Genomic DNA, 16,851 nt, shown 5'->3' on the forward strand with positions numbered 1-16,851 from the left:
AAGCATTGTAAAACTCAAAGAATTCACATGCAGTAAAACCCATTTTCCGTTTTTCCTATAATATATTTCTCCTTTATAGTATTCAATTTAAGTGTTGGCTAACCAAGGAATGACCTTCCCAAAATAAATCACTTTTCATACTTTTCCGTATTCATTAATCTTATGTTATTGTAATATTCAGGAAATTATTGAGTTTCAGCATTTAAAATGTATTTGAAATCCATGCACAGAGAAGTTAATGATAGTGGTACATGTTTGCTGTCTACATGGTGATAACACCAGCTCAGTGATTTTTATCTTGACTTTTGCTGACTGGAGTTGATTTCTTATTAAAAGGGCAAAGATAAGTCACTTTAACTCGGCAAAAAATCAGTTACTTATTATAGGCCTAGTAAACCTCAGCACTGTAGAGAAAGTTTTTGTATAGTATGATTTTATCTATCAAATAAACCTACATAAATGTCAAGGATTCATCCAATTTAAACTTACTGGATAAAAGAGATCTGTTTTCCCTAATTACTTGAAAAAGTACCTAGTAGTAATAGGATAAGACAGTGTAGGTGACTAGCCAATTACTTAGTTTAAGCTATTTACATCAATCCATATGCTATAAATTACGTCTAAACTCTCTTGCACTTCTGGAAAAGTGAATAAAATCATATAAGTTTATTTTGAATACAAGATCAGATATGGTATGCTGAGTGACACTTAAAAAGAATGAAACAGTAACTGTAGCTTATTTTCTGAAGCAATCTTGACACTAATGCTAAATTACAGCTTGGAAACATCTAGCATTTTTACCTTTATGAGAAAAGGCTTTTTACATATTTAACATAATTCTAGGGAAAATATACTGGAATTATGTATAAAGATATGTACACTGTAACCAAAGGGCATTTATATTCCCCAGTAGAATACTTACAACAATTTTATTGCCATTTGGTGTCATTTTCTAACAGATATAAAATACAGCCAGTAAACAAACTAGACTTTAGATTTAAGCTGACAGCTGTTCCTTCACAAGCAATATCCAGATATTTAATCTTAAGAATACTGAATATTTCACAATTGTTGAGCAAACTATACTTTTAGCATGTGAAGGACTGCGTGCTTTTATATACAGTTCTTGGATCTGATAATGACGCTAAAAAACAACCTTAGAATAATCTACACATTTGTCGCTCCCATATATTCCCTCGGCAAATCAACAAATCGCCTCATGTTTTATTCTTAATTCCACAAATTCTTTTTATGTATGCAATGTTACTATGAATATTGGGCCTTATTTTTTTCCCGTATATGCATAAGCCATACAGTTTACTCCAGTGTAGTTTATGCATGTATCTGAGTGCAGCTTTTTCTGGCTCTAATCTCATTAAGGGAATAAATTGGACAAGTTTACTGCAAAAGCCCCACATGCTGTTTTCATAAAGAGTCTCACTGCAGTGGTCACTAAAGATTTATGGAGAAGAGAAAGAGGGAGGATTGCTCAGTAACTGAGGTTGGTACACTACCTAATGGCTTCATCATCATATGGCTTCATCATCTCACCAGACCCTGTAGAGGGAGCAGGAAAGCTCTGGCCTTTCCAAACCATAAGCTGGATCAGCAGCGGTGAGTGGGTGAGGACTTCTTGGCTGGGGAGAGGCTGGGCAAAGGTAATTATTTGGCGTAAGTTGACCCACATTAGCTGGCTTCAGCAGCATCATGCCAGGTCATCCACAAACATGGCCGGTTTACGACGAGTCGGTTTCCTGGAGATCCCTGTAAAAGCAGGGATTAACAGCAAAGGTTTAGCCCTCGCAAGAGTGATTCCACCCACATTAATGCATGCATGTGTGTGCATACTCCTGGGCTGAATAAGCTTCGCCACATGCTGCCCGCCTAATTCCGAGGTCTAATCTTGTCGTGTTGAAGACAATTAATATTTTGCAACTGCGTTCAGCGGGAGGATGATCCCTCTCAACATGCATTGAGATTCAGTTGGGAATCATGCCTGATAAAAGTCAGCTAAGGGATACTCCCACGGACATAGGCAGTCAGATCAGTACAGCCTGCAAACTTACAGCCCTTTCGTTGAGGGTCATGGCAGTATTGCTAGTTCCTCTGCAAATAAGGAGTAAACCAGACTGTTTTAAGTTATCTTTACCAGTCTATATGTCTCCTTTAATGCTATAATTCAATTGAAGATAATCAGTTTAAGAAATAAAATAGTTGTCCAGGCAGCTCTTTCAACCCCACTGAAAAGATGAGAACAAGAAAAAGAGTTTTCCGGGAGAAATCATGCATTTGTATGCTTTTCTTTTAAATTGAACCAGCTCATCTCACATGTGACATATGAATCCTGTCCTGAAATGGACCCAGTCTGTTGCTCCTTGCCCTTGTGGTGGCTAAGCCAACCCATTTGCTGCAGATGAAGAGGATGCGCGCACTGCATCTCAGCCGAGAAGTTATGTCTCCATACCTTCTGTTCCGGGTTGTTTACCCTTTCGAGTATAAGATCAAGTCCTTACTTTTTTTCATTAAATTGAGGTATAGTCTTAAATGGAAACTGTGTTTATTAATTATTAATCTGTTAAGATTATCAACTACAGTCAAGGCTATGCTGCTTCATGCAATAGGATGGAAACGCAGGAGACAGCCTTGCAGCATGCGTCCATTTGTACCCTCTCGTTTTCTCCAAATCCCAGCTTCAATATACACTCCGCCCCAGAAACTCACAGAGCCATGGGGAAAAAGATGTATTTCCATCACAACGCCATGTCCTGCTTATCTGTGGTGGAGGCTGTGGTCTGATAGAAGGACCAGGAAAGTGATGAGGCAGGTCCACCACTGGCCCTCAGCAGGACACGCAGGCTTTCAGATAACCAGAAAATGACTGAAATACCTACACTGCACCATTATAGCCTTGTTCTGTATATGAATATGCAATTTTAAATCATGCTGGCTTCTTTATTACTGGCAGAGAACGTGGGGTGAGGAGCAAGGGTTACATACCTAGCCAACACATACACAAATATTTTTCCATAGGTGGCTGAGGAGTTAGAGCATTTTAATTCGAATGTTCACAGAAGGGATGGGAGCAAATTCAAGTGTGTCCAGTCTGCGCCAATGCTCATGGGAAAAATGTTGTCATATCACTGTAGCTGTGCTGTGTAACAAACGTCAGTGATGATAATTAATGGGTACTTTAAAAGTGCTCTTTTGTATTGAAACACTTCCCTTTCAGTTCCAACCCATATTTGCTGTATTTTCAGTGATTTTCTGAATGACTTTATGTTGCAAGGGTAGAGCCACTGATTGCTCCAGAAGGTATTTTGTACTCTTAAATGCTTATAATCTTTATTCATCTATCACATAGTTTTACCTGAATCAGCAGCAAAATCTCTGAAGTCAAAGGATAATTGCCAAAACAGCATTAACTTATTTTAGCCAAATAAAAAAAATAACCTTTGAAAAAGTACCTTGCAGCTACACAGATTGACAAAATGCATCAATTATATTTTTGCTCACTTTATAATTACACTGCAGTAAGTGCACAGTGAACTTTACTACATGGTTGATTAACCATAAGGTTACTGCTATTAAGTCACTCTCAGAAACAACAACTTGGACTTTAATTTAAGAACGGAACTCTGCACAACATCTGATCAAGTCTAAAAATCTGACATATCCATACAAGCTTCAACTGAAAGTACACAAGTAAACAATAGCACCTTAAGTGTAGCAAAGGGTTTCTGTTGCTTTGGTCAGGTATGCTGGGTATGTGAACTATCAGATTTGAAAGAGCTTTTGGTATGTTAAGCAACACCAATGGAGAGGCTTTTCCAGTGAACTCCAAATATCCCCTGTATCTTCTTTTTTGCATAGAAACAAATCTTATGAGGAGCGGCTGAGGGAACTGGGGTTGTTTAGCCTGGAGAAAAGGAGGCTGAAGGGGAGACCTTATCGCTCTCTACAACTACCTGAAAGGAGGTTGTAGTGAGGTGGGGGTCAGCCTCTTCTCCCAAGTATCAAGTGATAGGGCAAGAGGAAATGGCCTCAAGTTGCACCAGGGGTGATTTAGATTGGATATTAGGAAAAATTTCTTCGCCCAAAGGGTTGTCAAGCATTGGAACAGGCTGCCCAGGGAAGTGGTTGAGTCACCATCCCTGGAGGTATTTAAAAGACGTCTCAATATGGTGCTTAGGGATGTGGCGTAGTGGTGCACTTGGCAGTGTTAGGTTTACAGTTGGACTCAATGATCTTAAAGGTCTTTTCCAACCTAAATGATCCTATGATTCTATGAAATTAGTGTTCCAGCTTCTGGAGAGTTAGGATTAAATCTCCAGGTATACCCTGACCATATGTCCACATTTTTTCTCAGATTATTGCGACAGGAAAAATATTGCTGTTTCTGTTAGCTCACTGATGCTCTAGGCCCCCTTCTTGTCTTCTGTCTTCTTGACTTCGCATATTGCAAGAGCGTTGCTATGAAGCCCAGCCACGATGTGGTATCTCTGTTTGACTTGCCCTGAAGATAGTTTATGCTACGAGAGAAAGAGCTTAGGACAATCTAAAACTTCAATATCTCTTAGTGTAAAAGAAAAAAACTAAGAATATAGTAGGAGGTGTTCTATGTAAGTGGTACTTAGCTAAGAAGAAAGAGTAGCCTGATACGAAGAAACTTGCATAGGATGTAGGATGCACAAGACCACTCCAATGTTCCATCACAGTTTCTTACATGAGGTGGGGAATATCCCCTACGTTGCCCATATCCCCCTGTTCCAGAGGTAACAGCGCTTCCCAGCTTCACAGTGTATCAAAACCAGAAGTACAACAACGATTTTAAGATGCTTCATCAGGCAGATTATAAAAGTACACAAAAATACAATGGAAATTAGAGAGTATTCTCGTACATAAATCAGTGTTTGTATAATTTATTACAGCTGTGCTAAACCAGGTTAAGAAGAGCAAAATTTGTTAAAACATTACAGTATTACTGGAGCAATCTGCTTTTTCCATGCTAGCGTTTGAGTAACAGCAGCTAGACAGAGCTGAAGCTCTGTTACTTCTCAGCATCTGAAATTTGATTTCTGCTCACATTCATCTGAGCAAAATTTCTCTTATATGGGCACTCCAGAAAGTGAAAACAATCGGAGCCAGGGCACTCTTGTGCAAAATGCCACCCACATGACACAAGCTGAGGATCTGACATGTGATGTGGTAACCGCTAATGAACTGAGCTGGATCTGATGCGGTGTCTTGGCTTTATAACCAGTTTCCAGTCCTATAACACATCATCTCCTCCTCATGGCCATGATTTTCTTCTTTGAAGGTCTATTCTTTATTCACTCAAATCTTCTCCATGTGTCAAGAACATCATAAGAAGAAATTATTAAAAGCAACGGGCGTGAAAATCCCCATTCCACTGTTTTACTAAAGAGTTTAGAGTGAGAAAAATTAGGCGAATTCACATTTCACATGTGTTTAAATTGCTAATCTCACTGCTCTATCTGTATTAGTGAATACATTTACAGTAACTTTTACTTTATAATATTTTGGCAGAACTGTTAGAAAAATTGTTATAAGCCTAGGAGTGGAACTGAACCATGAAAGCTAAACTGTAAGCTGCTGTAAAGCTGGGTTATTAGTATGACAGAATAAAATTTCACACACACACAAGCTTCTAAGCCGCAATATTTTGAAAGCAAGAAGAGAGGGGTGGGGAACTGTAATCAAAGTCATCTATGTTCCCTCTGATATTTCACTGAATGCTGCCATAATGATATGTTGGGTTTGTCCGTTGTGTTTTTCAGGCATTTGGTGATATTACTGGAGAAAGTGTTTTGTGTAATGAAATGAGCACAGCCCAGGAGTGCGTAAACGAAATGGACAGCGTGTTGCATACATCTTCACATATCAAGCTGAGGGAGAGGAAAAAGAGTACAGCAAGGTGGAAAGGTATTATTTTCAGTTTCTGTACCTAGCTGAAAAACAATGCTGATATCCAAGCATAAAACCATGGGAGGGATAGAAGAAAACAGATAATTTGAAAACATAATTTCTCTTGGAAAGACTAGGGTGCAATCGGTTAGGGCTGAAATTTCACAGTTGTGTTTTCCAGTGGGTCTTCATCCTTGGATAGTTTCATAGGTCTGTTGCAAGAGTCCTGAAGGCTGAAGAGCTGTAATTCACCCAAACGTTGTCACACTTTCTGTTCAGAAACTCAGTACAGTAACGCAATCCAGAGCAATCTATCTGGAGCAAGGGCCAGCATTTAAAGTGTGCTAAGGGCAGGCTTAAATCAGCTACTTTATATATAATTAGGTATGTGTCCACACATATTGGTCTGAGTGCAAAACTCCTAATCTCTCAAACTTGCACTGTTTTCCACCATGTACTGAAAGCCACTGGACCCTTCCCAGTGCCTCGAGAAGAATATGCAGAGTGGAACATGCTCATGTACGTCAAGTTGCTAAGTGAAGCTGCTGCTGATCAAAGGTAGCACCAGTGTGTTCAATGACAGAGAATTACGGAACACACTGTGTGTCACTAGACGTCACTGTTATTGCAAGATATTGATTTCCTCTCATTCCTTAGCCAGGGTCTCAGTACCAGATCTGGCTCCACTGGATCCCTGCACTTAGCTAAGTCCTATTGATGTCAGTTTTCTGATGCCCTCTGAGGAGTAAAGTTCAGTTAAAAGCACCTTGTATTGCTTTTAAATCCGCAGTAATCTTGTCTGCTGACAGAGAAACCTTGGAAAGTTCACACGAGCACACAAGAGACAGTTTTTCAAAGGAAAACTGATAAATTTAGTATATGGGCTCTTGTGCCTGTGTCCCTCTTGTTGGGGGAAGGAGGCCATCGGTACACTGTCACCTGTGTATTTACATCATGTCTTTCTCCACATCTTTTTTTCTAATCTTCAGGAAATCACGTTGTCTCTGACAAGAGCTAATTCCTGCCGTAATGCATAGTCCACAGAGTTGTTTACATCCTGATCCACGTCCATGGTACGGTTACCGTCTGACAGGATTTACGGTTCTGACGTCTACACCGCTGTGTGTACAGTGTTGTCCTGCAAATGCTCCGTTCATAGCTCTTCTGTGGCTTCAACAAGCTTTTCAGTGTGTTAGTTCACTCGATCAGATCACTGATTGGATCATGCAAATATAATTATTTCAGATGATTTTTTTCTCCGTCCAAATAGTGGGACATTCCCAGATTTCTCAGGTTTGTTTCTTCCTGATTTTTTCAGGTTTGCTTGTACCTGCTAGTGGTGGGGGGGAAAATGTTGCTGATCCATCTTTCAAGTTTCATGACTAAAACATTGACAGTGTTTTCAGTAATTGTTCAAAGCATGACACTACTGTAATTGCAAGGCTGCAAAGATGCCCAGAAGAGGAACAATGATGGCTTCATGCCACCAGTTCTGTAGCCAAGTCCCAACAGGCTGCAAAATCTACAAGATCCTAGAGAAGATCACTTTGCTGGGGTCTTAACGCTGGTCAGACCTGCTTCCCTGGGAGCTACAGCAGCTTAAAGCAACCTGGAGGTTATCCTCATGCTTTCTTAGTAGTATTAAAGTATTGCTCATTTGTTCAAACCAGTCAGTGCCTATTCTATTTGGCTTCATACAAATGCATCAGAAAAGAAGTCTATGCCCCAAAGGCAAGGACTGCGAGAGACAACAGAAGGAGAAGGTGGGAAGGGGAACAAAGGCAAGAAAGGTGAAGTCATTTGTCCAAGGTCACCAAAGTCAGAGGCAAATGTGTAAATAAAGGACAGACTGCCAGCACCCTGACTCTTGGTCTTCCCTGTAGTAGGATCCTTTTTGTCCTGAAAATGCAGATGGAAAAGGGAAGAGTCTTACCTTCCTGCTATTTTGAATCATTCATGTAGAACACTGTAATAAATTAACATTGTAATCAGTGACATTTTTCTAACACATATGCTTTTCTGATGTCCCTTTGTTCACACCAGTATGGTAAAACTTTTTTAGATGCATTTACCTTTGCAAGATCTTTCCCAATGTCTTGAACGTTGTTGATTAGTTTTGGTACTTAAATCTATGGTTCTCACCCATCTAAATAATCATTAAATAACATCAGGTAGTAACCTGGAGGTTTAAATGTTACTCCTGAAAAGAGTTTTTCTTTGGGTTTGCAAGATAACAATTTGGTTTCCACTTTTTTTCTTTTTTTTTAATTGATTTGTGTGCATGTGCATATATGTGTGCTTTTATGAGTTACACCTGGACAGAAATGGTGTTAAAAATCTTCTGAATATCTACAAGAAGTGATGTGATTTTTGTGGGTTCTATTGCATCAGATTTTACTTGGATGACTTCTTTCTGTCATAACAGGAAGAAAATTGCTTTTTTAATGTTTGCTTTGCCTGTTAACACTTTAAACTAGTGTACATAATTTTGAAAAAGAAACTAACTGAAGAGAAACCGTCCAGTCCCAGAAATTTTCTGTGGATTTTTTCTACCTGAGGAAAGTCGCGCTTTTGACTAATTACCCCAGGTGCTGGGGTAATGCCGATTAGCCCACAAGGAGTGAATGACACAAACAGTGCAGTGGAGGCCACTAGGATTGCATGTGTACGTGACTGTCCTCTGCCATGAGTTAAGGTGATGATCTGTACCCTACTGCAGTTTCTGGGTGACAGTACCAAGAAGACAGCATGCTGTGGGCAGCATCATACCATGTGCATCTTCTTGGCCTCAGTTTTGTCTTTGAACATGACTGAATGTAATGGTAAAAATCCCTTTGGGCAATATTATACCCTAGGTTTCCGGCCACTGAGTTAAGCTATCCCAGCCCTGTTCTGTGAGATTTTGACTTCGGTGTTGGTAATATGCTATTATTTAAGTCTGATGGCAAGACTGACTTTACGTGTGGAGCCACCACACCTTCAGTTCTGATCGGACTATGCTGATTTTTTTTAACAAATGTGGATCTGGTCCTGAGACTTTGTTCAGCATGAAGGACTTGATTGAACACTTTTATTCCCTCAGTTATATTGGCATGTCTCCACTGACTGTCGTCTGATCTGGGATGTACAATTCTGCGACAGCACATATTCTTGAAAGCTGAATTTAAAGTATGCTTAAATATTAAGTGAATTTACCATACATTTTTGCTGAAAATGTAGCATCCCACCTATTAATTTTGGTTACTTACATCCTATGAGTTCCCATGGTCGTTGGTCAATATACACTGGGTGGCACTGGCTTTGAAATTGTTTTCTGAAGTGCTCTTATCAGCCATGTCAACCATAATGCTCAGCTATAGTTGGATAGTAATTGCCTGTCTATGCAGTGTTCCTTTACTACAATTTTCTCCCGTGTAGCTATATATATGTAGTCATTACTGAAAAGTGTAAATAAAGAATCCTTTTAGTGGTGTAGTTTCCCTGGGTACCTACTGTGCTCTTATTATCTAAAACATACTCCCCATCTGTAGTTCTGTTCTATTAAAGGATAAAGACATAAGTATGAATTAAAAATTAAAATGCTTGTTGTAGATTGGAGAGCAAGGTCTATTAGAATATATCTGGCACTAGGCTCACAGTACAGTAGATAGATTACACTGAGCACCAGTTAAGCAAGGGGATGAAAAATGAGTGATTTTCATCATTCAGTTAAATATAGTGCTAAGTGGTATGTGCTAGCATTAAAAGCAAATTACTTAGCACTTCACCAATCACAGCATGAGAGCATTCCATTGGAAGCAGTATTTCCAGTGATGCTCAGTCCTCAGTTTTATTAAATAAATCAGCTGTTAATGCTTAAAGAATCAGTTGAAGACATATTGCTATGATAATAAAAAGATTGAAAATGTAAAAATAAGGAGAAGCAGTACCTCATTTTAATTAAATGCTCCAAAAACCCCCTCCCTCTCTCTTAACAACAAAACTCCAAAGTGCTGGTAGATCTGTAATATTTGCATCTCCTGCACCTTCTTTAGGTCTTCCTTTCTTACTAATGAATATGACCTTTCCTTTTTTTTTTTTTTCTTTTTCATAATGACATCTTTTTTTCTCATAAATCTGCTGCCATGTCACTGAACATTTTGATGAGCTTTTCTGATTCCCTTTCATATCTCCTTGATAGGATACTATTATCCAGTAATCTAGAGATGGGGAGCTGATCCTCAGCACAGGTACTTTTTGGCTGCTCAGTTAAGGATAATGGAGATGTGATAATTTACACCAGAAGCGATTTTGACATTGAGGGCTACCTTTATATCATGTAGCAACACTATTTTTTCCCCAGCAATGGGCACAGGGAGACATTCAAATCTGCTTTCTGAACACGTGGAAGCTGTGAGAAGTCATAAACCTTTCCAAGTCTCAGACCATTCCTAAGCTTCCTCCTCCTAAACAGGAGTCACCTGGCAGGAGCCACTCAGCAAAAGTCCTGGGAATGACATATGCAGGAGAGGGCCCAAGGTCTGAGCCACAGCTGCATCTTGGCCAGCAAGATCAAACATTAGAAGGAGAGAAAATTACAGTTCAGGTATCCAAATTGCAAGATTAGGGAGACTATGCATGAAGCTCTCTTGAGTCCTTCATTTTCCCCCTAGTGTCATTCTTTGGGGAATCTTATTTTGAGTTTTCTTTTATGACTAGGTTGTTTTCTTTATAAAGAGAAAAGCGTAGGAAGTGAGGGACAAACAAAAAAGATGAAAACCAAGAATCTCCTGTCAGCACATAATTGTAGGAGCTCATACATGGAGTAAAATACCACCTCGTCTGGGATTCATTGTAAAAATGACCTTCAGTTGTTTTCTGTGGTCAGGGGAGGAAGGATAAGGGGCAATCAGCTTAAATTTTTTGCAAGTACTATTTCTTTCTGGGTTTTGGAGACAGGGCAAACAACCATACCCAAGGGATAAGCTGGATATAGTTAATCTATTTTTAGTACAAAGGTTGTCTGGAGATGTTTAGAGTTTTCTTCTGGCCCTACGTTTCTGGGCTTCTGTGAAAATTATGAGATCTGCCCCAAATAAGTAACTTTTCCATTTGTGCATAACTTGTGCTTAACACTTCAGTAAAACTGGTGTAGTCCTATACAGCAGATGTCTTTACACTAATAGTGTAGGATAACGATGTTGGACCTGATTTGTAAAATCTTGATTTATTTCAAAATGTTTCCTTGTGAAAAAAATTGTCTCTCTTTTACAATATATGTTCTAAACCAAGGTGTTTAAGCAATGCTTCCTTCTCTTGGTGCAGCAGATTTTCATTCTGATTTCCCTATCTTCTTCTACTTAGATATGCACTCAGAGGTTTTTTTTTTCTTTCTTGTTTTACAAGATCTTAATTTGAAGTACTTCCTTAAACCTTAAAACAACACACATTCTTTTTGGTACCAATATAACCTTTTCTTCTCAAAATACTTAAGGACATGATATTTAACCTAGTTTTCAAAACAGAGAATTCCTTTTTTCATTTTCTTGGCTGACATGCAATGGTTCTGATGCATCTTTTCTGGGTATGCCAATCCTGTCATATACACTAATATGAAATAATGACACAAGGTTGACTTAACTAGACATAATAGGGCATATTTCTAAAACATTCTGTATGGGAGGTATATGCACAGATCTTGCTACTTGTTAATGAAATTGGAGAAGTTCCTCATCTGCACTACAACATATATTTATAATAGCCTCCTACTCCAAAGGCGCAGAGTCCTTACATAATAAAATAATAAAAATAACAAAGAAAGGACTCCACACAACATTGTTTCAGATAAATTTTAGAACTTCCCCATGCAATGGAAAACATAATCACATTGAATTTGGAGCAATAGACAACTATCGTTGCATTTAAAACCAGTGCGTGAATGTGTGTGTATGTACGTGCTCATGTGTATAGAATGATAGCAGGACAGATTTCAGTGGCAAGGCTCTGTATTTCAAACCTTTTCAGAGTTTTGTCTGTCGTCCATGCTGTTTAAGTCTTTTTTTTCCTATTTTTGAATTAAAAATAAGTGTTTGAAGGCTTTTGTCTTTTTCCACAAATATTATCTGTGAATATATTAGAGAAGCTCTAAATTATCAGAGAATGTACGTTACTTTTTCATAGAATCTCTCACATTAGGGATGGAAAAGTCTAAAATTTTTAACGGTCTCATCACGTGATGTTTTTTCTTTAACAAGTGGTGGACAGGAATTGGTTACAGTCTCCTATTTTTCTTTTTTCTTTTCACATTTCCTTTTGGAATCGCCTATATTTTGGGTCCAAAAATTGCATTGGCACCGGAAAGCTTACCACATTACATTGACCGACTAACAACTCTTAAATGCTGTCTCTTCCCTGTGAATTAATGGCCTTATGCACATGAATCCAGCTTATGAGGAACGCAACATTTTACTCAAGGCTGGGGCTGTACTTATAAGCTGGGGACTTGTCTGTGCTCCTCTGACAGCCAGAGGGATTTTACAAGGAATGTCGAAAGAGCTGGTACAGGCACAACTTGGTCCAAAAAGAAAATAGTGAGACCAGATTAAGAGCTGTTGCATTCAGGTTTCTAATTTTTAGCTTTCCTCTTCTATCCTTGCTATTGTTGTGGACACAAGCTCTCATTCGAGCGCAGCTGTGCCACCTGAAGAGATCATCCGCAGCTGCTTTTTCATGCAGGCGCAGCTCCCGTGGGAGCTCTCCCTCACCCATTTCAGGATGAGCAGCAAACGCCTTCTGTTCCAGCCGTTCAAGCTTTGCAGGGCCACTTTACCCAAAACAGGTAAGAAAGCATTCGCATGAGCAACTCCAGTAGCAGCTCTGAGGGCAGTCATCTTTGAGAGAAGGGTGGTGAGGACAGGTGGGGGTGATGCTGTTACTCCTTCATCCAGCACAGCTGCAACTGAAGTGGATTTCTGCTCGGTGTGTGTCTGTCTGTCTCTCTGGTTTAAAGGTTTATTTGGAAGTCCTGTGTTTCTCGTTTGACTATAAATGTTGTGAGTGGTAAGACAGATCTTCAAGGTGAGAGTCCTCAAAGATGGCTGAGTGGTTGGAGATGAAACATGGACTTTAATGCTCATTTTAGACTGAGAAGAAAAAATGCAAGAAGCATATGCTGTGAGAATGTGCAAGGAAGCAACACTAAGAGACTACTTTAGCAGTAATACGGGACATTGGGAATAGATCTGTAGGGGAAAACAGCTGGTGCTGAAGGTCTGGTATCCATGCCACACAGGGGGGGTTTACTTCAGACAAGTTGTAATCTGGTCCTGTGGACTTAATGCCCATTAGGTGCTGGAGTAAGACAGGTTTATGCCTGGAATAAACTTTCAGGAATAAATTGGAATAATCCTCCAGCCTAGTGTCAACTAAGGAATGCAGTGAATGTGCCCCAAGACTGCCACAGTATGAAGCAGAAAGCACAGTAAGTGGGGACATCAGGAAGATTTGCCCAGAAAGCTCATCTAAGACACTAATGTAGAAACCTCCAAAGTTACCCATGCGACCTCGTTTGGGAGCAGGAAAGACACAAAATGTCCATCTAATGGATGAAAGTTGATGGCTGTCCACTAAGGGAACCTGCTCAGCTCTATAGTGGCTTATGTTCCCAGCACTACTAGGGTTGTCAGCAAAGTCATTAAGTAGCTATATGTTTTAAAATTCATAAATAATCCTACTAGCTTTCTCTCTAATATTGCCATATCGCTGGTGATATGTGCCCTCTTTCAGCTTTGTCAGGATATATGGGGAAGACAAAGGGAGCATTAGGTCTGTTTAGTTCAAGGCTTCATCCATCCAGGTATGTGAAAACCATATGTTAGATAAGAATGTGTGAAAAATATGCTTTATTTTTAACCACATAAACATATTTTCAAAAGGGAAAAAAGCAGCTCTCTTTTATGAGGTATTATTATTATTATTATTTTTTCAATGTTATACTCTGCTGCTGTTGTTTTCATAACTCCTTTTGTCTGCTCTGAGGGAGAAATTCAACGCATGCTTACTCTACAGCTCACGTACCTTGGGGTAGAGAATAGTACTAAAATGGGAGTTGCCAAACAGCTTCAGGCTTAACAACACTGAAAGAGGGAATGGAAGCCTTTGCATCCTCCCTGAACACAGTGGATGGTACTCTAAAAAAGCAAATAGGCTATTGGTTATGCCCCTGGCTTTCTCTAGCATGCTTGCCAGCCGCTCTGGGTGGCTGTGCCTAATAACATGCGGTGGATGGGGAGTCCCACTCACTTTGCAGGCTGCAGTCCTCTGCTGCCCACTTGGCTGGCGCATACACTGTTACATTCCTGGGTAAGATGAAACAAAAAGATGCTGCAAATGATACTGCTTCAAGTGAAGGACCCAACTGGAGGACTTCTCAAGGCTTCTCTGATCAGATGGGACCTGAACGGGAGAGGAAAGGGGCCTCGTTACAAGGTCAGAGCTTCGTCAGCGAAGACTACAGTGTTTTTACTGGCTTTACAATGTTCCTGAAAGGGGAGTGATTTGCCTGGGTAATTAGGTCAGGATTGTAATAGTTTGGCTTCCTTTTATCCTTGTTATGTGGATAACTCAGATTTATTTTTTCTTCTCCACAGACTCAGCAGTACAATTTCAAAATTGACATGGTGCTTATCAGAAGTTAGTAATTGGATGGTGCAACCCATTTGTTTGATAAAGCTGAACTGTTCATTTTTAGTTTCTAAAAGCTAATAGGCATTGTTCCTTCTTTGACATTTGATTTTAATGGCTGTAATGTTGCTCCTGTCTCAACAGCTATATGTCTGGGTGTTTTCCTTGACTCCACGCTTTCTCTGCAGGCTGCAGGAGACTGTTTTTAACTCTTTAGCTTCTGGCATCTGTGGTAGTTTCCTTACTCCTCCAAATGCTGCTGTATCCCATGGTGCTGTCGAAGGCAAAGTGCTGGGATTTAGCAGTGAATTAAAGCCGAAGGTAGAGGTGCAGTTTTTCCCAGGTCTGCATTGCTGTAGTTAGTTCAGAAATAGTGTAATCATAAAAAAATCTTCATTATAGTTTTGTGCCAGTGTGATCCTATGAAAGTTGGTGAGGTGGGGCAAAACTTTGGTGAAAAAGGGATGTGTAAAACTCCTCTGACTGTATCATTGGCCACTAATGGAGTTCGAGGTACCACTTTTGTTACTATAGGACTGGCTTATTGCAGCTCCTTTCTCTTTGGCCTTCAAGCAAAATCAATTCATGAACTATGCAACACTGCTCTAAGGCTCTTTTTATGAGACTAGCCTAATCTACATATGGCATTGTCCCTACTTTACAGTCTTTTAATTGGCTACAAGCAGCTTACCATATTGATTGAAAAATTCTTCTTGTTACATTTAGAGCTATAGCTAATTATGATCTTTCTCCTCTCCTTGTCTTCTTGATTTGTAATTCACATCTCCTTCTCAGGAGCTCTGTCCTTTCTCTTTCAGCCTGGAGTCTCCTCTGCTGGAATTCATTCCCACCCTGGTTTCAGAAAGCCTCATGTCTGAGCCAGTGCTGCTAGCAAGATACTGAATAAGATGGACCACTGGTCTGGGGCTGGATGGCAAATTCTGCTTTCCAAGTAAATAATGGGCAGCTCTTGATAGTATCATTACGTTAGCTAAGATGGGATGTTTAGAGAATATTTCAGTAGCAAAATAGAAAATATAAATTTAAAAAAAAAATGACCCTAAGTATTTTGTGTAGTTTTATGGAGGCTAAAGAGAGGTTATATGGAAAAGTTTGGTCAGTAAATAAAATACATATTTCCTTACAGTTAAGTACAGTAGAATCCTTACTGAAAGGGCTGTTAAAAACAACAGTTGTCACTCCTGATAACTGTAAATATGTAGCAAAGTTAATTCATTAACTTATTATTATGGAAGGAATACCAGAAGAAAATGCTATGATGAAGTATTATTTTCCAGAAATCTGACTGTAGTAATTTCTCCTAGATTATGACCCAATGATCCATGAACTTCTAACTCCTGGAAAAAAAAAAAAAAGTGTTAAATATTGCAGAATATCCAACTTATTTTCAAGACTGGTGCGTCAGATTGCTGTACAATCCTCACTGCTGATATAATCAATGGGAAATCGATCTAAACAAGAAAGATGTGAAATGGCATGCTGCACTGTGTCATGAGTAAAGCTGATTGATTGAAAAAATTCTACCTGACACCCTGTGTCACAAACTGGGGGCAAAAATTTTAGCATAATTCAGGAACTCAAAAGAGACTGATTCCAAGATCTGGAAAATGTTGTCATCAATCTTTTTGGAGTAAAACACGTGAATTATTTTTATCGTTCCATGTCTTTAATATCCATATTTCCTTCTTTTATGCCTTATTTTATGCATTTAATTCAAATGAGGGCAAATGTGTTCTGGCTGAACGTCATATATATATATTGTATATAATAGAACTATGATTAACTGTATGAATAATTACCAGTTGCAACTAAACAATTCAGATGGATAGTTTCATTAAGAAAACAACATGGGGTCATTATAAGGTTCTGGTCGCTGCCCCCAATCTTAGAAAAAAAATATAGTTCTCTGAACCGCCAATCTGAACTGGTGATAAAATATCCCAAGTAGGCTCACATTAAGCTGGATAATATGCAGGCTGCTTGATTTGTATTGAATATGTGTCTGGTGGCTGGAACCCACTGTAATGAACTAGCCCACAAATCACAGCTTAATGGGAATCTACTTATACATATTGCTTAATTAAAAGTTGTGAGCTTATTAACATGTGTCTTTGGCACTGAGCTTTGGGGATGTAATCTCTGTGCAAATAAGACTAGGTTGTAAAAGTTTTATAGATTGACAATGATATTAAATTCCATACCTTAATAACCCATCATTTTCTCAAAGCATGGTTCCTATTCTGT

The 16,851-nt window shown here is 39.2% G+C and overlaps 1 protein-coding gene across 1 annotated transcript in view; it reads left to right on the plus strand.

Moving 5' to 3' along the window:
- Positions 1-9,375, plus strand: part of LOC128152149 (uncharacterized) — a 169,590-nt gene extending 160,215 nt beyond the window's left edge. The window contains exons 18-19 of the mRNA XM_052810223.1: positions 5,799-5,943; positions 6,915-9,375. Coding sequence (XP_052666183.1) covers positions 5,799-5,943; positions 6,915-6,943 — 174 coding nt within the window. The 3' untranslated portion in view covers positions 6,944-9,375. The remainder of the gene's footprint in view (positions 1-5,798; positions 5,944-6,914) is intronic.
- Positions 9,376-16,851: the final 7,476 nt, after the last annotated feature.

Source organism: Harpia harpyja, chromosome 1 (assembly GCF_026419915.1).
Source record: "Harpia harpyja isolate bHarHar1 chromosome 1, bHarHar1 primary haplotype, whole genome shotgun sequence".
Lineage (NCBI taxonomy): Eukaryota > Metazoa > Chordata > Aves > Accipitriformes > Accipitridae > Harpia > Harpia harpyja.